Source organism: Saccostrea cucullata, unplaced genomic scaffold (assembly GCF_032062105.1).
Source record: "Saccostrea cucullata isolate Sc308-1 unplaced genomic scaffold, CSIRO_AGI_Scuc_v1 ctg647, whole genome shotgun sequence".
Classification (NCBI taxonomy): Eukaryota; Metazoa; Mollusca; class Bivalvia; order Ostreida; family Ostreidae; genus Saccostrea; species Saccostrea cuccullata.
In genome coordinates this window covers 1-22,333 of record NW_026919238.1, presented here as the reverse complement: position 1 = coordinate 22,333, position 22,333 = coordinate 1, and the positions used below count along the sequence as shown (strand labels likewise).

Here is a 22,333-nt window from a genome sequence, read left to right as displayed (position 1 = left end):
TGTGATGTCAGGTTGTTGACTTCCTACTAAAGTTTAATAAAAGTTCAAAACTGCTTGTCCAGAAGCATTCTGGTCATTTCTGGGATTTAAATGATTGAAGCATCAATTTAATTCATTTTTGAAGTTAAAATATTAGTGAATAAGGAATAGACAAATCAAGAATAAGGAATAAACAGACCTAATGCTGAATATCTTCTATAATGACATATGCATTCAAAACTGATCGAAACAAGTTGTTGATATTAAACACTTGATCATAATTGATGTCCCATTATGGCAACTCTTGACAAAGGTTAAAGTTTCTCACATGCAAGTCAAACTCCAAGGTCAAGAGATCAAAATTATTGGTACCCAATTTTTGAAAGTTTTTTTTTCACAAGGAATACACCTGTGAAATCTGGAAGCTCTAGCACCAACCATTCAAAAGCTGTTGCCAAGGTTTCAAGAATTCCAAAAGTAGGTCAAAGGTAAAGATAAATGGTATCCAAGGGAAGGTCTTGTCACAAGGACTATACATTTGAATTCTTTATTTTGGAGGCCAAAAAAAGGTTTTATTCAGAAAATGTGAATATATTCATTTGTATACAGAAAACAACATACCTCTTATACCCGGTACTAATTACATTCATTCATTACAAATTAAAGCTAGTTCAATCTCATAAAAAGACAACATGTTGTGAGGTCCAGGAAGGTAATCTAAGTACTCACAAAATCTAGCTATTAACCCAAATTACATAATGAAGACAGTTAATATTTTTTTTCTTACAGGAATTTGCACTTGTATTACTGAAAGTGAAAGTTAATACTCTTTGATGACACCTTACAGTGTATGTGATCTGACAGCTGTAAATCACCAGGACATAAGTTTTATGTTTTGATTTTATTTGTAGCTTCTGGTTTTCCCTCGTGATGTCTCATCAAGGCCCGGCCAGTTATACAGTAGTATGCACTCAGGTGCACCTGCACTTAAAGCTCATATCCGATCAGTGCAACAAAACTCGGTAACCACAGATTTCATCAGAATATTTATTGAAGTATTTTCCATATTTCAAAATAATACCCCGGTATTTTATCACTACAGTGTATGTTAAATAGTCAGTTTCATAGAAAAGAGATATCCGTTTTGTAAAAAAAAAAAAATCTGGGCAGATAATATGGAATTGTTTTGTCATGTAATAAAATCAATATTTTCAAATTAATAGACTATGTGATTAATTAAAAGAAGCAAAGTTTTATCAAAGTATTACATATATTGCATATAACACATTTGGGGTAAAGAAATGGATAATGTTTTTTTTTTCATTACTTCTTTCAGAGGTCTCAAAGGACAGGTAGTGGACCCAGAACAGAGATCTCTGTCAGCCTGGCCAAACTTGAATGTGAGCTTGACGTGACAATTATAGACAGAATAAACACTCTGATTAAACACTCCCCTCACCGGCCCTACAGCAACAACAGTACAGCCCCACCAGGGGTAAGTCAAAATCAGTCAATTAATCAGACAATTATAGACAGAATAAACACTCTGATTAAACCCTCCCCCCACCGACCCTACAGCACAAACAATACTGCCCCACAGGGGGTAAGTCAATATCAGTCAATAAATCAGACAATTATATACAAAATACACTCTGATTAAACCCCCCCCCAACCGGCCCTACAGCACCAACAATAAAGCCCCTTAGGGGTGAGTCAAAATAAGATACACAGCCCCACAGGGGAGAAGTCAAATCAGTCAATAAACCAGACAATAAAAGACAGAATAAACACTCTGATTAAACCCCCCCCCCCCCACTGGCACTACAGCTCAAACAATACAGCCCCACAGGGGTAAGTCAAAATCAGTCAATAAGACAATTATAGACAGAATAAACACTCTGATTAAACCCTCCTCCCACTGGCCCTACAGCTCAAATAATACAGCCCCACAGGGGGTAAGTCAAAATCAGTCAATCAGACAATAATAGACAGAACTAGATATGAAACTCGTTGCGAGCAACAAGTGGTCTTCCGTCCGATTCCAAAAAAAAAAGTAAAATCAAACTGAAAAAAGTGATTCAAAAATCAGACACACGGGGGATTGAACCTGGATCGCCAGCGTCAAAATCCATAGCGCTATACCAATTACACCATTGCAAACCCGCTTCAAATTTAAAATGCGAATATCGCAAGATTGCCTTTTTCAATTTCAAAACAAATAAATCTAGCCAGATTTTGCACAAGAAGATCACATCGTAAATTGTAACTTGAGTTAAACAGTAATTTTTAGGAGAGATAATCTATTACTGTTGACCAAATGATACTGCTTACTTTCTTCTTTTCGATATGTATTCAACTTTTTATTCCATGCAACTTCTTAGCAGGCATGTCAATGTTATTTATTTCTGTACTTCTGTTGATTTCTACATCAGACCATTTGTTTACTACTAAAGTTGTGTCACGATACATTACTTCGCAGAAAACGTTATGAGTGAATTTGGTAAGATTTTCCACGATTGTTGTATCCTTTTTACCCCCAAAGTGGACTCTTCCGATTGGTAACACATTCATGAAATTGCTAGAATGTTTCGCTGAAAAAGAAAATCTCATACCCTCCGACAGTCAAGGAATCTAATACCATTTGTGTTCAATAACTTGCATTTATTACAAGAATATTCATGTCATCTTTCATAAACAATCTTTGCTTTTTTCTTAATTTTCGTCTTCTATTCATTCATGTCACACGCCTCTGTAGAAAATAAACATGAGTCAAATTATACTAACTAAACATAGTGATTGTTTTAGTCAGACAAGTTTCTTGAAAAGCTATTACTTATGCATATGTAACTATGGTTTAAGATAAGTTTTCCTTGTTGCAAAACAAAAGATTGTATTTATCGTATTTCCACTTGTAAAAACATCGAATTAAAACTATAATTCGAAATAGAAATGCAATATAATTGACAATCCAACGAATCCTTTACATTTCATGAATTTTTTTGGTAGAAGTTTCGTTCAACCAAACGCTCAGCTGACCTTCTAGAACCCGACTTGCTTAATGGCGGAGTTTAAGGAGACGCCCCGCCATCTTGGACCCGCTTCAGATTTTTAAATGCGAATATCTAGTGTGTGGATTGATTAATACTAAAATAAATTATATATTAGGCCTTTCCATTAGGGTCTACATCAACGTTAATTATATCAAAGAAAACTATTGAGAAACAAAAAAGTTGAAAAACTGCACTTTTTAAATTCGGTTCCTGTGGCAACTGGAAGTTCTGACGACGCAAACGAAGGCAAAATTGCACATCTATAACTCATGGTCTATCTTCTCTAACAAGTCTCCAGTGATTATATCGAGCCGTTCTCGAGAACATTCGAAGACAAAAATGCATTTTAAAATCAGGAAATTGCCCATAACTTGGCACTGGTACCGAATTTTCCAACAAACGGAATTTTATATAAAATTCATATAATGAGCTATAATTCCTGAAAATTTCATTGAAATCCACCGAATAGTTTACGAGAAATCGTCTGCACAAAATTTTGTTTAAAAAATAAAGAATAATAATAAGAAACAATAGAATCACTAGAAGGTCTTCCTTGAAGACAGAAGACCTTAATAAACACTCTGATTAAACCCTCCACCCACTGACCCTACAGCACAAACAAAACGGCCTCACAGGGGGTAAGTCAATATCAGTCAGTAAATCAGACAATTATAGACAGAATCAACACTCTGATTAAACCCTTCCCCCACAGGCCTTACAGCACAAACAATACAGCCCCACCAGGGGGTGAGTCAAAACAATCATACAACCCCACAAGGGTTAGTTAAAATCAATTACACAGCCTCGCAAGGGGTAAGTCTAAAATCAATTGCACAGCCCCACAAGGGTTAAGTCAAAATCAGATACACAACCCCACAAGGGGTAAGTCAAAATCAATTACACAGCCTCACAAGGGTTAAGTCAAAATCAATTAAAAGCCTCACGAGGGGTAAGTCAAAATCAATTACACAGCCTCACAAGGGGTAAGTTTAAATCAATTACACAGCGTCAAAGGGTAAGAAAAACAAATTACAAAGCCTCACAAGGGTAAGTCAAAAACAGTCAATTAAACAGACCAACAAGGGGTAAGTCTAAATCAATTACACAGCCTCACAAGGGATAAGTCTAAAATTGATCAATTATATAGCCTCAGAATGGGCAAGTCAAATTCAGGCAATTATACTACCTCAGAAGGGGTAAGTCATAATCAGTCAGTTATACAACCTTATAAGGGGTAAGTCAAAATCAGTCAATTATACAGGCTCAGAAGCCCTTTCTAAATACTGTAGTTGAGAAGCACTAATTAACTTGAACTGAATCTGTTTTAGGGTCCTGCATACAGTTTCTCCCAAACTTTGGAGGATGAGTGTACTACAGATGAGACAAAAATAGATCTAAGTATTACCTGTCCAGAGGCCAAACTCACAATCAGGTGGGATGCTAGATGTGATATTTTTTAATTTAGAATATGTATAAATCATAGCATGGAATACAATGTACTTAGTATTAAAGTATATGTACTTTTTTGCCAAAAATATCTTGAATATTATTAATAATCTATTCATTTTCTGGAGGTTTTGGTTTCCCCCTACATTTATGATTGTGATATGTCTTGTTAACTGGTTTTCTTTGGTATTGACAGGTTCCCCATCCCTGACTTGAGGAACGGGTCAGAGGTCACTAAGTTGCCATGGTGGCAGAAGAATCTGAGGGATGAGTTACTGATCCTGGATTTAGAAGAGGCTCGATTTCAGATGTCATGCCTCTCCAATCAGCCTATACAACAGATAGAGATCTCCAGCAAAACTGTTCTAGGTGAGACAGGAAACTGACGTTGTGTCAATCTTTATTGTTTAATCCTTTTCAAGTGGTCAGTATTTTTTGCCACATTGGTTAACTGCATAAAAATGAAAAAATATAGGAACTACCTTTTTCATGGTGTGTATAAACACAACAATTTCTCCAATTTATATGTGCACAGCTTTGATATACTGTAGACGTACTTTTTTCCACGGGGTTATATTTCCGTGGAATCTCAATTTCTGTTTAATCCGCGGGTATAAAATTACGCGGATTTTCTAGATTGTCACTATATGTGCCTTACTTTTATATTAAGTACGCTTGGATAAATTTCCGCGGAAAAATTGTAAGCGCGTACATAGCGTAAATTAATACCACGCGGAAAAAAGTACTTCTACAGTAATAAAGCGTTAAAACTTAACTTTGTCACATTTTAACTCATATTTGTGTGAAACATATTGCTACATACTGAGAATAAAATTGTAGATTCATAAATTATAGGTAATTTTCTCTAGACCATTTTAACTCAATCATCTTTTCATTCTTTAAAAGGGTCTTTCCGGATAGATCCAAACCAGAGTGCTATTCCCTTTGCCTTTGTTAGCTGTGAAGGAAATGATGGACAAGAGGGGTTTAACTTTCCCCAGTAAGTTTTACCTGTGGTTGAATTTAATCCTAAAACTGGCCAAAAAATTAAATTTATTGAAAATTAAAATGGTTTCATAAACATTTATTGATTAATGTATTCTTTTGTATATAATTCACAGTGTGACTTAACACTATGATGTCGGAATTTTCATCCTTTCATTTTTCAGAATAATAATGAAGTTATTCACAGTGTGAGCTTAACACTATGATGTCGGAATTTTCATCCTTTCATTTTTCAGAATAATAATAAAGTTATTCACAGTGTGAACTTAATACTATGATGTCAGAATTTTCGTCCTTTCATTTTTCAGAATAATAATAAAGTTCACAGAGCAGACCATCTCAGTACTGGATGAAGAACCTCCTGACTCTGACAACAGTATTCCATTGGACTCGCTAAATGGTGCTTGTGAATTTGGTAAACAGGACACCTCCCCCTTTTCCACAAAGAAACACATGTATGGGAAGGGTGAGATGTCAGATCAGGCCACACAGCATGTCAGTGATGAGGTAAAACCAGTAAATGTTAAAGGGGCTGGGGGTTGTGGCCATTTTCAGACTGTTTTGACTTCCTTTAAAGCCGCTTGGTCCGATTCTAATCGCTAAAAAAAGATATTCGTTTTTCTTCTTGAGAAATAATTGTCCATAAATTATTTCAACTTTTGTCAAATTATATCCCCAAAGTCTTTTTCTTTTTAAAGATATCAAAATTCAAAAGTTAAAAAAATAATTTTTGTTAGGTCACACAAAAAATAATCCTTTGTTTACATTGCGTGAAATCACCTTCGAAAAATCAAATTTATTGCTTACATGTATAACTCATGAAGAACAAACCTGAGCATTTTTTCCACAACAAAATGTACACGGGCAATATTCTAGCCCTTGTTACTTAACTCCCTTTTTAAAAAATCTTTAAAAATATCTGATTTTCCTTTATTCTGTAAATATGCATATTAATATAAAAATTACTATGGATTATATTCATTTAATTTCTTAATTTTTAAAAGATATATCATGACTTAGGATTCTACTAATGGAAAAAAATATTCAGGTTTGAATTCTCTTCATAATTAGTTATAACCGATAAAAGTATTTTTTTCAAAGGTGACTTCAAAACAGATCTTAACTTCCCGTCAGGAACAGCTGTTTGTCAGCAAGGTTTTTGGTCTATGTTTTCCATGTAAGAATTGTTGTAATAAACTATTAAATCAATCTTATTATAAATTTTTATATATTATCTATGTAATGATATACTTTTATTGTTTAAGATAATATGTGCCTGTTTCGGATGAAGCGGCTTTAAATGAAGAGCTCCATATAAAGATACTGTAGAAATACTTTTTTCAGCGTGGTATTAATTTATGCTATGTACGCAGTCGCAAATTTTCCGCGGAAATTTGTCCAAGTCTACTTAATGTAAATGTATGGCATTTAGTGATAATCTAGAAAATCTGCGAAATTTTCCACCCTCGGATTAAACAGAAATCGAGATTCCGCGGAATTATGACCCCGTGGAAAATAGGATGTCTACAGTATACAAAAATGTTAAGATTTTAAAACTAAAATGTTTGAAATTTTTCTTTGCCAAATGATAGCTGACAGCTAAAGATATCGTATCTAAAAAAAAATAAGTCAAATCTGGTGGTTAATTTGTTGCCCCCCCCCCCCCCCAACCTACTTAACTGTCAACAATACTGTGATATGTTAAGTTTTGTTCTGTGGTATATATAGATGTGTGGGACAGATTTTGTGTATTATGCCACTTTTTTATGCCAGCTTGATTTTCTAATGCATGCACAAACACCCCCCCCACTATTTTGGGTAAAGTTTTTATGAACTAGTTTTCTTCACATGTACATCAATTGAATTTTTATACCCGCACTTTTATAGAAAAAAGAATTTTGTTACTCACAAAATCCGTCCGTCTGTCCGTCCGTCCGTCTGTCACACTTTTCTTCCATTAACTCCTCCTACATTTTACTCAGTAGTCTAATCATCTTTTGGGAGATGGATGGTGGGGTCATGTAGATGTGCAGTAAGATTTAAGAATTCTGATTTTGCCCCGGGGGGTCAAATGGGGCCATATTGTTTTTTATGCAAAAAGCCCCGTCTTCCCTGTCCTTCTAAAAAGCCTAACCAGCTTTTGGGAGATGGTTGGTGGGGTCATGTAGATGTGCAGTAAGCTTTCGGAATTTTGATTTTGCCCCAGGGGGTCAAATGGGGGTCAAAAAAAAACGTTTTTTAAGCAAAAAGCTCCGTCTTCCCTGAACTCCTCTTACATTTTATTCAGCAGCCTAATCATCTTTTGGAAGATGGTTGGTGGGGTCATGTAGATGTGCAGTAAGGTTTTGGAATTTTGATTTTGCCCCGGGGGGTCAAATGGGGGTCGAAAAATGATGTTTTTATGCTAAAAGCCCCGTCTTCCCTGAACTCCTCTTACATTTTACTCAGGAGCCTAATCATCTTTTGGGAGATGGTTGGTGGTGTCATGTAGATGTGCAGTAAGGTTTCGGAATTTTGATTTTGCCCTGGGGGGTCAAATGGGTGTCGAAAAATGATGTTTTTTAATACAAAAAGACCCTTCTTCCCTGAACTCCTCTTACATTTTACTCAGCAGCCTAATCATCTTTTGGGAGATGGTTGGTGGGGTCATGCAGATGTGTAGTAAGGTTTCTGAATTTTGATTTTGCCCCAGGGGGTCATATGGGGGTCGAAAAATGATGTTTTTTATGCTAAAAGCCCCATCTTCCCTGAACTCCTCTTACATTTTATTCAGCAGCCTAATCATCTTTTGGGAGATGGTTGGTGGGGTCATGTAGATGTGCAGTTAGGTTTCGGAATTTTGATTTTGCCCGGGGGGTCAAATGAGGGTCGAAAAATGACGTTTTTTATGGAAAAAGCCCAGTCTTCCCTAAACTCCTTTTTCGTTTTAAACAGTGGTCTTATCCTCTTTCGGGAGAGTTCACTCTTTTGAAATTTTGTTAAAACATCAAGGTCAAGGGGTAAAAAATCATAGCATGTTGGGAAACATCTTGTTATTGGTAATGTTCACTTGAAATGTGAAAGTCGATTCTCTTCTCAATGAAAAGGAAATACAACATTAATGAAAACTAAGTTAAACTTCAAGGTCAAGGTCACAGAGTCAAAAAGTCACGATACATTTGGAAAGGTCTTATCACAGGTAATATGAATGCCCTTTCATTTATCTTTCAAAATGATTAATTCAAAGCAATTAATTTGTTTATGAAATTAGGTCAAACTTCAAGATCATGGGTAATAAAAATCATAGTGTATTTAGAATGGTATTGTCCCATTTAATACTAATACACATGTTTAATATAAAAGTCCTGTCTCTTCTCATTCAAAATATACGACCATGATGACCAATTGCAAAGTTAAATTTTTTGTGACAGATGGGCAGATTGACAAACAAATGAGATTTAATGTACCCTACCTTAGCGAAAATGGGGGACAATAAATGTCTTTGCTGTTCTTGAGAAGAAGATTTATGTTGGAAAAAGTCCCCTGCATATTTAAATGTAAATTGGTTGAAATTGGCCCAGTGGTTCTTTAGAAGTTAATGTGAAAAGTTTGCAGACAAACAGATGGACAACAGAAATCAGTACATTTCAGAAAACAGTATGCTTATAAATAGTTAATCAAGGTGCTTTGGGTAGCAAAATTAAGCTAAACTGATATATCTAAACTGGTATATCTAATTCATCCGCAGAGTTTAGTATATTTGAATGTGCACAACCTTTTCAACTCTTATCATAATTATTTTTTAAAATTTATATCACCATGTCTCATTCAAGGGAGAACTAGAGATATGACCAGATGTATATCTGTTGAATATAAAATATGTACATGTATACTGTGTTTTTTTAGTAATTTGTTTGTTTGTTGTGACAGCAACTGTTATGGCAGCTTTTCGCAAAGGTTGAAGTTTCTCAAATGTAAGTCAAACTCCAAGGTCAAGGTCAAAGGGTCAAAATTGTTGGTATCGAAGGGAAAGTCTTGTCACAAGGAATACACATGTGAAAAAAGAGAGAAATCCCTAGAACTTCCTCACCTGTTCAAAAGTTATTGCCAAGGTTAAAGTTAAATTGGGTTCAACTCTAAGGTCTAGGTCAAAAATAATTATACCTGTTGAAAGTTCACAATGATTACACATGTTAGAGCATGAAAGTCCTAGCACCACCTGTTCAAAACTTAGGCCAAGTTTAAGGTATTTTTCTTGTTAAAGTGGGTCAAACTCCAAGGTCAAGAGATCAAGAGGTCAAAATTGGTGGTACCCATTAAAAGGTTTTGCCAAAAGAAATTTACCTATGAAATAATATATAATATATAATATATAATATAATAGTTTATTACATAAACATAGGAAACAAAATATGTATATATAGTCAAATGAAAAAATTTTCTACTATTATGGAGTCATAAGATCAATTGTCATTTCAGGTACAGGGAGTCAGTGGCTAGGGAGATCAGACACCCCCCCCCCCCCCCCATGGAATTACAATGTAGCAGTTATTTAAATAAGACTATGTACTGTAGTACTGTAGAGAATAAAAATGACTTTGGACATCCTCCCCCTTAGAAAACAGGGACTCCACCATCATTAAGGTCTTCCATCTTCACGGAAGACCTTTAGTGATTCTATTGTTTCTTATTATTATTATTATTATTATTTTTCCGTACACTAAATTTTGTGCACGCGATTTCAAGACTACTGGGTGATTTTCATGAAATTTACAGAAATTATGTGTTGTTATCTGAAGTTATTTTTTCAGAGAGATTTTTTGAAAATTCTCTTCTGGTGCCAAGTTACGGGACATTTTCTGAATTTAAAATGACATTTTGTCTACGGTTAATCTCAAGAACGGTAGAAGATATCAACATGAAACTTTCAGGGATTATAGATCGTGATATTCACTATCCAGGACGCGACCTTTCGTTCGTCGTCAATACTTCCTGTCGTTAGGAGATGCGAATTTAAAAAAGTGCATTTTCTAACTTTTTTGTTCTTCAATATTTTTCATTTATTTTTGGAATATTAATAGTGACCTTTCCATTGATGCTTACTATATAAGTTGTTTTAGTATTGGTTAATCTGAACTCTAGATATTAATATTTGAAAATCTGAAGCGGGCCCAAGATGGCGGCTGTCTCTGTCTACTTCGCCATTTCACGAGTAGGGGTTTATGGAGGCAACTGAGCGTTTGATTGAACCATTCTGACATAAGGATACATGAAATGTGAAAAATTACCTGGACTTTCAGGTAGTAGTACGTTGCAATTGAGTGTCAATCTTGAAACTTAATTTCCGTTTCACTGCTTTAGTGTAACTGGGCTAAATACGATATGGAATGTGTAAAATGTGTTAAATATACTTTCTTAACGTCGAAATAAAATAAAGCCATAAGAACGTTTTATTTATTTAATTGCATTGAAGCTATCACACCTATTTGATAGATCAGTCCAAAAAAAAGGCGCGAATATTTACTCGTGGCGTTTAGCGCGAAATTATGAATAGTGGTCCGCCTTTTATAATTCTTAGACAAATGTACTGTTGCAAAAGTATACAAAAGTATATTTAGAGCAGTGCTCCAAATTATAGCATAATGGTATGTGCGTTAGGGATAAAAGAGAAAAAAAAGTGCATTCACGTTGGCGACCTGAGTTCAATCCTCCTTGTGACCAAAATTTTGAATCACTTTTCAGCTTAATTTTAGGTTTTTTTTCCTGAATCGGACGGAAGACCTCTCGTTGCTCGCAACGAGATCGTATCTAGTTGTTATTATTATTATTTTTTATTTGCTTCTCAGGAAATCTTGGGCTGATTTTTTTGACTGAGGTGTGACACCCCCCTCTCCTTTCTGAAAAAAAAATTCTGGATTTGCGCCTGTATATACTGAATGTCCGCAACGGGAGATAACTTGACAATGTGAAATTTGTCGACTGTGGCATGCGATGATCTTTGACCCTTTTTGAACTTCAACCTAACCATTTGCATTTATTTATTTTTATGCAATCTATACTAAATCTTGTACTTACCGAATGTCATAGGTCGTGACAACGAATTCATGAAATATAATCCATATAATCCAATTAAAACACAAATGATTTTAACTGACCACACTGCATCGTCAGCATACATGTGCTAAATAATCTCATTCGACAAACCTTTGCTGATTCCGTTGCCAGTATGAATCGGCCGAGGTGTGCCGAGAGGTGATATCTATAAATATGATAATGGGTGACGCAAACCCACTGTGAATGTAGAAAATAAGATGTTCACACGTAAAACTGTTTAGTACAAGAACAAATTTCAAACTATCATAATAAACTATGTTTTAACATAACTTTGCCATCTAGGTCTATTTTTAAAAAATGTGAGGGTGAGGGAGTGTGTGTGTTGGGGGGGGGGGGGGGGGGGAGATAGGCATTGACAAATTAATCGGGTTGTATTTTCAACGGGTTTTTTTCCCGACCAAGTACTAAAATCAGTTTGCACATTTTGATAAATTCATCAAAAACGCTTATTACTAAAATAATATGTCGTTGAGAAAGTAAATTTAAAAAGTTCCAAATTATGGGCAAAATATTTATCTGAATCTAATTAAGTAATTTACTTCAATCATTAATTAAATTCTGTTATTTCAGACTGGTAATGAATTAAGTATTCAAAATGTGAGGCTCATATATGGTCACCTGAAAATTTTATGTTCAATTTGACGAATACATGTACGGTGATAATTATAGAATTATTTTGACTTCTTCCTTGGAAAGTCCAATATGAAGGAGTGTGTATTTAGAGGCAAACACCATAGTGCGGGTATTACTGTCTCATGACAGCATCTAGTTTTGCCTATTTTTATAGTAAAAAAGAATTTTTCACAAAATCTGTTTACAGGTATTTGAAAACAATTTGTTTTGAAAGAATGGCTGTTTTTAGTAGAGAAAGTTCTGTAGATTGTGCGAATAAAATACTAGCTGAATCAACTTTTTTAACTCTTTGGTGCCATATTGTTAATAAATGGATCACTGTTTAAAAAAATAAAGTTTAGTGTTTGGTAAAATCTTAAATTGATTCTGAATCAAAAAAAAAATTATCTGCCAGACGTCAACACTTTATAAAAGTAAACAAAACAATAAATTAAGATATGTGATATGTAAAAAAAAAAGTAGAGAGCTCTTTTGATTTTTAGATTCTAGATTGAAAAGATTATGGTTTATGTTTATTATTTTAGACATCTTGGGAAATACCCTTTCCCTCTGAAATAGCAGAAATAACAAAGACAAGAACAGTAGGCCATTTCATTTGTTAAATACATACCGATATGTATATATAATACATGTATTTTACTAGATATGTCCATTTACAATAACTACTATATTATGCTTTTTGACTAATTTGATACATGCAATTACATGTGCAGTTTTATACATGTACATTCCATATAACTAACAATTATAAGTAATTCTGTTGATAATCAGCTTTGTACCTATACTTTTCAGTTTCTAAGTGCCAGAATGTGGATTTGACAGATTGTACAATGTGTATCAAAAATTTGATATTTACTGGGAAAGATTCATGTGTATATATATGTATCATAGTTACATATATTCCATTTCACCATAAATCTGAAGTCTCTTTCTGAAATTTCTTCTATCAGGGGATTTACATTTACATTTTCATCTGTGTGCATATCTGTATTTAACATAAAAGCATGGCATATTGCTCCATTCTCAATAGGAGTAGATTACCGTAATTTCCCCTAATTCTTCCACATTTATTTTTTTTACTTGTCCTTTATTTTATAATCTGTCAGTTCAATTTTAGTCAATCCTCTCAGTTTTGATTTATAACCCGTTGTCCCTTCCCTTCAGATGGTGATGCCTGGCAGTAGAGATGACATGGCTGACTTCCAGGAGAGAGCCTCCTCCAGTTGTCTTACCCTGGTCCAGCTGATTTTACCCCTCGTCAATCTGTACATTCCAGACCAGAAGTTCTTTGAAGTTTTGTATAATAGGTAAATGTATTAAGCAACAGTAAAATATTTTCATTTTTTTTCTTTGCCATTGAAGATAATTCATATCAAACCTACCGGTATTAAAAAAGTAATATGAATAGCTAGGTAAGTTTTCTTTCATTTTGAAGAGTATGTTATTTTAAAAATATTATCAGTAGAATATTTAGTCAGAAAATACATCTGTAGAAAGATGCAACTACATGTATAAGCATATTCCTACAATTGCATTTCACTATCATATGTAATTCTATATGTTTACAATGTCTGTTGCAGGTTAAACAATGACTTGTTACTATGGGAACCAATGGCCCCATCACCAATCCACACACAGGATCAGGGTCATGGGTCTATACAACCTTTTGACCTTAGCTGTTACACCCAGGTGCTTCAGGAGAACTTCTCATTGGCAAAGTCAGCCATACAATATGGTAAGACAATTTTATAAGGAAAAAATATTGTTTTGACTTAAGTCATTGATAGTAAATTTCCATTAGGCCTTACAGCCAAATTTTGTAGCACTGTCATTATAATGTGGATCAAGTTTCATCTTCATCCAGAAATTTGGATCTGTGTATTAAATATTGCTTGATAAGTAATTCAAGTTGTTGATCAATTTAAATTTAAAAAAAAAATTGCATTGCAAAATAGCAGAAATTGTTTTCTTAGGGTACATTCATCACATAACACTTGTTTAAGAAATAGAGAATATACCAGACAATATATTTCTGTATACTATTTTTAGCTCACCTCAACGAAGTTGGGGGGAGCTTATGTGATACCCTCGGCGTCGGCGTCGGTGTCGGTGTCGGCGTCGGCATCGGCGTCCCAGGTTAAGTTTTTTGGAGCAGTTTTCTTTTTAATTACTTCTGTGTCCTATACTGATTAGACATGCATGGAATATGGTTTTAGTGTGTTTTATTGTACCAGACAAAGTTTCAGATGCTGCAATTTCAGCAAAGGAATTACCAGGTTAATGTTTTTGGAGCAGGTTAACATTTTTGGTGCAGTTTTTGGTGTGGGTTTCATTTCCAAGTAACTATAAGCCCTATGTTGACCAAACTTGCATGGATGATACATCTAAGGATGCATATAAGGGCTTGCTTCGGATGCTGAATCTGACCTACATTTTCCGGTTGAGTGAACAGGTTAAAGTTTTTGGTGTAGGTTTCATTTCCAAGTAACTATAAGCCCTATGTTGACCAAACTTGCATGGATGATACATCTAAGGATGCATACTACCGGGCTTGCTTCGGATGCTGAATCTGACCTACATTTTCCGATTGAGTGAACAGGTTAAAGTTTTTGGTGCAGGTTTCATTTCCAAGTAACTATAAGCCCTATGTTGACCAAACTTGCATGGATGATACATCTAAGGATGCATACTACCGGGCTTGCTTCGGATGCTGAATCTGACCTACATTTTCCGGTTGAGTGAACAGGTTAAAATTTTGGTGTAGGTTTCATTTGCAAGTAACTATAAGCCCTATGTTGACCAAACTTGCATGGATGATACATCTAAGGATGCATACTACCGGGCTTGCTTCGGATGCTGAATCTGACCTACATCTTCCAGTTGAGTGAACAGGTTAAAGTTTTTGGTGCAGGTTTCATTTCCAAGTAACTATAAGCCCTATGTTGACCAAACTTGCATGGATGATACATCTAAGGATGCATACTACCGGGCTTGCTTCGGATGCTGAATCTGACCTACATTTTCCAGTTGAGCGAACAGGTTAATGTTGTTGGTGCAGGTTTCATTTGCAAGTAACTTTAAGCCCTATGTTGACCAAACTTGCATGGATGATACATCTAAGGATGCACACTACCAGGCTTGCTTCGGATGCTGAATCTGACCTACATTTTACGGTTGAGTGATTAGTTAAAAGTTTTTGGTGCAGGTTTCATTTCCAAGGAACTATGAGTTCTTTAATGACCAATCTTGCATAGATGATACATCTAAGGATGCATACTTCCAGGCTTGCTTCGGATGCTGAATCTGACCTACTTTTTGAGGATGAGTGAAAATGTTAGTTTTGATGCATGTTTCATTTCCAATAAACTATGAGCCCTATAATGAGCAAACTTGCATGGATGATACATCTAAGGATGCACACTAATGGACTTGCTTCAGATGCTGAATTGGACATACATTTTTCAGATAATAGACAAGGTAAAAGTTATGGTTGCAGGTCTATTACCAAAAACTATAAGGCTTATATAAAATTGTATAAACCAAACTTGCACAAATGCTGCATCAAGAGATGAAAACTCTCAAATTTGCTTCAGATGCTGGATTTTCATTACATTTTCATGAAGAAGAAGTAGTTTAAATTTTTTATGTAGGTCTATTTCAAAGTATCGGATCAAAATTGCTTTTAAAAATATTTTCATTTTTGGAATGTATACTTTTTGTTGGTTAATTGTGTGACTTTGCCTTACTTAAAGACAACATTCGTTGAGATGAGCTCTGTAATCTCTGATTACCTATGTTTAAGACTCTTCAGAAGAGGAGGAGGATAGTAGCTTTGGTTACTATAGTATCCATGACAGCAGACATCCTCGCCGGACAGCGAACCAGAAATCCCGTCCCAGTAAACTGTGTCTGTCACTTAAAATAGACAAAGGGAAAATAACCGCACTTACTGATTCTAAGGTAGGTATAGAAAAATAAGGGATTTATTAGCTAAGTTGGACTTATATCATGCATATAGCAAGTACCTGTATTATCATAGTGTTGTAGAAAACATTTAGCTATTCCTTTCTAATTATTATTGCTACAAAAATTTAAACCCATGTACCTGGGTATTTGAATTGAGTCTACCTGGGGTATTTATGGATAATTTTTGTTGCCAAATTTTCCAGGTGGAGGAGTCTCATGGTGAAGTCATGGGTATCGTTAAGGATGCCAATCTGTTTGTTGCATCCAGTTACCAAGGAAATCCACTTCTTCAATATGTTTGTTTTTACTGTAACAAGGCTACACTGTATCATAATGGTATGTTATTGCTAATACCAAGTTCGAAATTTTTTGTAAAGATGAAAGTTCCAGAATGTTTTCTTTGATATTTTTTTAACCTAGCTTTTATGTTCATACCTCAGAAAGATATCAACATGAAATCCTATGAAACATTAAACAGTGATTAGCCAGTGAAAAAATTTCATGTAATAAATTTATTGAGCATTATGATTATTTGTCAAAAATATGCATTATGCAGTAGATAAAGTATAAGGTAATTGATCTGAATATAAAAAGTTTATTTCACCATGCCTTAAAATGGAGCATATCTAAACTCGGCCCATGAAACATACAATTTTATGATTTTGTAGCTGCTGTACCAGATAAAAAGGAAGAATTTGAAGTAAGAAACTTAGACTTTGAGACGATCCCTGCCCACCTGGAGAACTGTTGTATTATATACAGATCTGAGCCTGGTATACAGTGTCACCAGACCGGGGATATCGAGTCAGAGGTCAGGGACATGGTGTCAGTAGCCATCAAAATAAAACTGGACTCCACGCCACTCAGTGACCTGACCAGGGACGAGAAAATCAAGGTCAGAAGCATGCTTCATTAGTGTATCATAGAATATGGGTCAGTCAAATATCAGTACTGCTCTCCTATCTTGAAGGGGGGAAGGGTGATGAACAATTGGAATGTTAATAAGTATAAATGTTATCAATGTGTTGAGAGGTCATAAGAAGAGCAGACTTAATGGCAGGATGATTTTTGGACTAGCAACAAAAAATGGGTCAGTCAAATCATAGTGTACAGTTTAGACAGTATAAATTATTTTCATTACAATTTCCCTTCTTGTTGTAGGAATTCACAGTAGCTGTTGGGGTAACAGGAGCCACACTGAGACACAAGATGGCTGATACAGGCATGAGCTGGATCTCACAGGTTAGAGAGAAGCTGGGTTTGATTTGTTACAAAGATTCTTTTTACTGATCTTCTTCACCTAGGATTTCTGAGATTTTCATATAAATATAATGTATTGCTTCACTGTACTGTATGTATTTTCTGCTAAAAATAAGGAATTTTGTACATTAATTTATATACCGCATGTGCTTTGAAAGTGAATTTAACTTGCATGTATAATATTATAACTCTTATGAAAAAAAAAATATCCTAACTTGTAAAATGTTTACTCATTGTGGAACTTGTTCAGCTCATTCTTCATTTGTATATTACAGATGATGGATTTCCTAGATGTGAAGGACTATGATATCCTGGGTTACGTTACTCCCAAAGTTTTGACAGAGCTGCATGTTCATCTCTGGGATTGTGGTGTAGACTACAGGTAAAGGTTAATTTCTAAATTTAACCCCCCCCAGTAACCAGTGTTGATGGATGGCTGGAAAAATAAAGAGATATTTAAATGATTAAATGAGTATACATGTACTTACATGCAAATACACATTTATGTTGTAATATTTTCTTTAGATTTTTTTTTCTAATACCAAATCAGAGTTTAAAAATATTAAAGATAATAATTTTCTTAGGTGAATAACTCTGTGTCATAACTAATGAGGGGTTACCAAAAATGGCATTAATTTTTAATTTCTTTTCAGACCACTACATATACCCACCAGAGGAGTTGTGACAGCTAACTACTTCAGTATATCCAGTAATATAGTGGCCAACTCACAAACCTCACTTCTTAGGTACACATAATGTTTTCAACAAAATAATATAAATACATACTGTTTAAAAGTGTTTATACATTTGTATTCCTGAAAGAAAGTACGGTATATGTATAAAGATACATTCAAAATTATCTAGATGCCTTTCATGTGCATGTTCTTATTTTTACAAAATTAATCTACATGTAGATTTGACTCATGTAAGTACACTTTTCTGATACTTGCAGATTTGTGTTGGAGGATGCTGGAATGTATTTGTCTCAGAAGAAATGTAGAGAAGCTGCTATTAATCTTAAGAAAGGTAATCTCAAAGATTTTTCCCTGGCCCCACCAAGTTTGGAATAACAATTAAGGCTTGACTGTATTGGTTTTGTGCAGAGATTCAGAGTGTTCATTATGAATTATATAGCTTAATTTTTCTGTATATATAGATTATGTGTGTGTGCTGGATGTGGAGAGTTTTGAGCTGGAGTTGAGGAGCAGTGACGGTAAAGACAAGAAGTTTCCCAAGACAGACCTCCGACTGCGGACAAACAGGATCAACCTGAGGACCTGCTCCGATTCCTGTAAAGCCTTGTTTGAACTGATCCGATACTTCGCCAATGATGGAGACCTGAAGGAGCATGAGGAGACGGACATAAAGCAACAGAGTCTGGATCTGGAGATGATGTCACAAGAAGAGGTAGGGCTTTATTTCATGTGTTTGTACATGTATTGAATAAAATGCCAGCTTTAATGATTAGAAAGTGGTGGAGTAAATAAGAATGGTGAAATTCTGGTATAATGTTTAAAAAAATGTTTGTGTTAAAAAATACAAGAATCAATTCTACATGTATTTCATTATAAGAGTTAATTTTATAAACTCTTGAAAGGCCTTGAGGTTAACTCTATAAACATCAAGATATAAATGCATGCCTTAGTGTTATGTTGTGAATTTTTAAGTCTATTGAGGAAGAGTCCAAGAAAAAGGATCTGAGTGAATCAAGACTGGAGAATCTTTCTAGTCATCTGGAGGACGCCATGCAGGAATCTGGATCGGGATCAGATAATGGTAAGTCCTGTCTTGTTCTAGTAATTAATCCTGTTTAGAAAATGGAATTCCATTTGAATCAGATATTCAAATGCTATGCTTATACTTTTGGGTTTAAAATAGATCTGGTAAGAAAAATTTAATTGCACCATTCCAAAAGGAGTATAAATTTTATTATTAATAAAAGCAGAAAAGTCTTTTATCTGAAGTTAGTGAAATACATGACCATAGAGAACATGGACTCATCATGTTCATTTTATTTCTCTTTCAGATGGATCTGAAAACTCTAAACAAAGTCCAAACAAAACGCAGGTGTTCTTTGTCCCCCCTGGAGATCTGACGGATACAGAGGTCCCCCCGGCGGGGATGATGCGACCGATTGTGATAACGGCCCACGCTGAGTCGGTGACCAGTAGCGCGGTGTCAGAGAGGACTGATATCTTCAGCGATGAGGAGGAGGATTTCTGTATCATTGATGACCCTGGGCTAGGCATCGCTGTATGTATAGGAAGAAAATTTTTGTTAAGGGTTTGATGAGCATAGGGGTTAGGGTCCCACTGGAAGTTGCTCAGTTCTTTAGTCAAGGGTCAATTAAGTTTGAAAATAAATTGGAAAAAATTAAAAGAAAAAGAATTAACAAATTAACTCTTTTGGAAGAATTGGTTTGTTTGTTTGTCTGTTCATCTGTCTGGTATCCAAAAAATATATCCAGCAATAACTTTTGAATCCTTCGAATTGAAATGAATTTTAAATATCGTATCATTATTAGTATGATGTGATGTTGAATCAAGGTTAGATTTTTAGCTCTACTGGTCAGAGACCAGAAGAGCTTATGCGATAGTAAGGTTTCCGTCGTCCGTCCGTCTGTCTAGCTGTCTGTCCATCTGTCTGTAAACAATTTTTCAAAATGCTACTCCTCCTACAGTTTTGGTCTGATTTCAATATAACTTGGCACACAAGTAGACTACATTAAGATACATAATTTAATTCATCGGTTTTTGGTTTTGATGAACGGTGTTGCCATGGTTCAAAACATAGAAATTTATAGGAAAAATCTTTGAAATTCTTCTTTAAAACCACTGGGCCAAAAAAGCTGAAACTATGTGCCCATGGATTTGGATCTGATTTCAATATAACATGGCACATTTCAAAATGTCTAAATTTAATCATCATTATTATAAATTCATTGCTGCTGTAAAGTTTCAAATCCCAATGGCCACTTTTCTCTTCCTTTGTTATAAGTACAAACCAGTTGAGCTACAGTCTTGAAAGAGACTTCTGGTTTTGTAGACACAGCTTTTCAAGAAAAATAGTTATATAATTGGTATATGTGTAGTGTGTAAAGCAAAATTGTTGTTGCACATTGAGGAACACTGCCTTCATACAACTTTCACCCATGTTTCTTCCATGTTTTAGCCAAGGGATGGAAGACCAGAAGTGAAGATCTTTACAGATGAACCTATAGAAATAAAGGATAATTATTTCAGTCAGCCACATGGTAAAACAGATTTATTGAAGGCCCCCGACAACTATCCCAGCGCTGAGTACAGGTACACTCTGAAGGAACTGACCATTGTGTGGTATATGTTTGGTGGAAGTGACTTCTGTGATAAACCTGCACCACGTAAACCAGTGGAAAAAGAGGTTGTGATGTCACGCAAAATGGTGGATTATGGGTAAGTTTTTCATATGTCATGATATTTTTGTAAAGTGTTTTGTATTTAGCGTAATACAAGAACAGTATGGATGGTCCAACAATCCAACTTTTGAATATCTAAATGGAAATTATTTTGTTATAAAATTTAGTATATATTGTAGAGATTTTGAGTAAGTACATGTATGTTGTATAATATGCACATATAGTGTAATAATAAGTAGAAATCCAATATACATGTACATTTATAAATTATGAAAAAAAAATTTTTATAATGCCCTCCTTCAAAGAAGGGAGGCAAATTGCTTTGCTGTTGTCTGTCAGTTGGCTATAAAAGATTTATATTACATATTTGTTCATCTGCACTTTAATTTCAAACAGGACAGAATTTGTAATTATTTCCGTATAAATTCATAAATTCATAATTTCTATATTCTTTGGAAACTCACCATTAAAAATTTCCGAACACTTTCTTGGAGCCTTTTTTTTGCAATTCCCTTGAAATTTTGTGTCGATCTGAGGTGTTGTTTTAGTTTCACAGAGATTATCTACATTGCTGTTATTTTTATTTTTTTTGAAGGGGGGTGGGCATATTTTACTATTCACCTATTTAAAGTGGGAGTTGAATCTTGTTTCTTACTCGAAGAACTTAAAAGATTGATTGAAAGCTGTTTCTAGATACATGTACTTCATATTTCTTTTTTTACCCTTTAGTCAAAGTCAAAGACCAAGGTCAATTTTCAAGTTCAAAGGTCAAGGTCGTTTGAGTAAATAGTTAATATCAACATTTTATTGAGGATACCAATGACATTTAGAAGGTCTTAATTCTTCATGAACATCAAACAGTCAAGTATATTGGTGGTTTTATGCATTGTGTTTGCGTCTGCACATCCTTGCATTCAATTTCGATAATAGCATAGTCTAGGAATTCAACACACCTATTCATAATCAAATTTCATCCTATTTTATTGAGATCAAAAAAGTTTTAGGTATTTAAAGTTTTAGCCAATCAGATTTCAGCTCAGTTGTATGTATGTGTTTTCTCTTATATCATGCTGTAGAACCTCCTAATGTATAACTATGATAAGTATTTTGTCAAAAAACAAGAAAGAAATGGAGACTTTTGTTCCAGCCAATCAGAGTGAAGTGCATGTGCGTGTGCATGAGTTCATGCTATTTTGACCATGTGATCATGTCTACACTACTAATATATCCTTATATTATGAATTTCAAAGCATTTCATAAAAAAATTAAAAGTAATGGCTATATCAGTTATTTTGGTAATTTCACGTTACACGTGCATGGACATGCACATGTGCGCGCAAAATGACCTTCGTTCTGAAAATCTACATAACATGCCTAGTGACCCAAAAAAGGTTTCTGAGTGACCTAGATGGGATGAGTAGTTAACGAGATCACTTGTTTATAAAAAATGTACCCAGAAAGAAGAAAAATAAGAAGAAAGAAAAAACAATTTGTTTCCAAACTTCGT

At 34.8% G+C, this 22,333-nt stretch overlaps 1 protein-coding gene across 1 annotated transcript in view; it reads left to right on the top strand.

The window, feature by feature from the left end:
* LOC134282935 (autophagy-related protein 2 homolog B-like) overlaps positions 1–20,863 on the top strand; it is a gene marked incomplete at its 3' end in the record, with an annotated part of 53,521 nt that extends 32,658 nt beyond the window's left edge. Inside the window, exons 13-31 of the mRNA XM_062765359.1 lie at positions 891–1,001; positions 1,316–1,474; positions 4,358–4,461; positions 4,672–4,844; positions 5,382–5,475; positions 5,789–5,987; positions 13,371–13,513; positions 13,787–13,941; positions 16,009–16,166; positions 16,376–16,508; positions 16,841–17,067; positions 17,334–17,414; positions 17,708–17,814; positions 18,086–18,178; positions 18,385–18,458; positions 18,589–18,839; positions 19,100–19,208; positions 19,459–19,685; positions 20,604–20,863. Coding sequence (XP_062621343.1) covers positions 891–1,001; positions 1,316–1,474; positions 4,358–4,461; positions 4,672–4,844; positions 5,382–5,475; positions 5,789–5,987; positions 13,371–13,513; positions 13,787–13,941; positions 16,009–16,166; positions 16,376–16,508; positions 16,841–17,067; positions 17,334–17,414; positions 17,708–17,814; positions 18,086–18,178; positions 18,385–18,458; positions 18,589–18,839; positions 19,100–19,208; positions 19,459–19,685; positions 20,604–20,863 — 2,858 coding nt within the window. The remainder of the gene's footprint in view (positions 1–890; positions 1,002–1,315; positions 1,475–4,357; positions 4,462–4,671; positions 4,845–5,381; positions 5,476–5,788; positions 5,988–13,370; positions 13,514–13,786; positions 13,942–16,008; positions 16,167–16,375; positions 16,509–16,840; positions 17,068–17,333; positions 17,415–17,707; positions 17,815–18,085; positions 18,179–18,384; positions 18,459–18,588; positions 18,840–19,099; positions 19,209–19,458; positions 19,686–20,603) is intronic.
* Between the last annotated feature and the right edge of the window lie 1,470 nt (positions 20,864–22,333).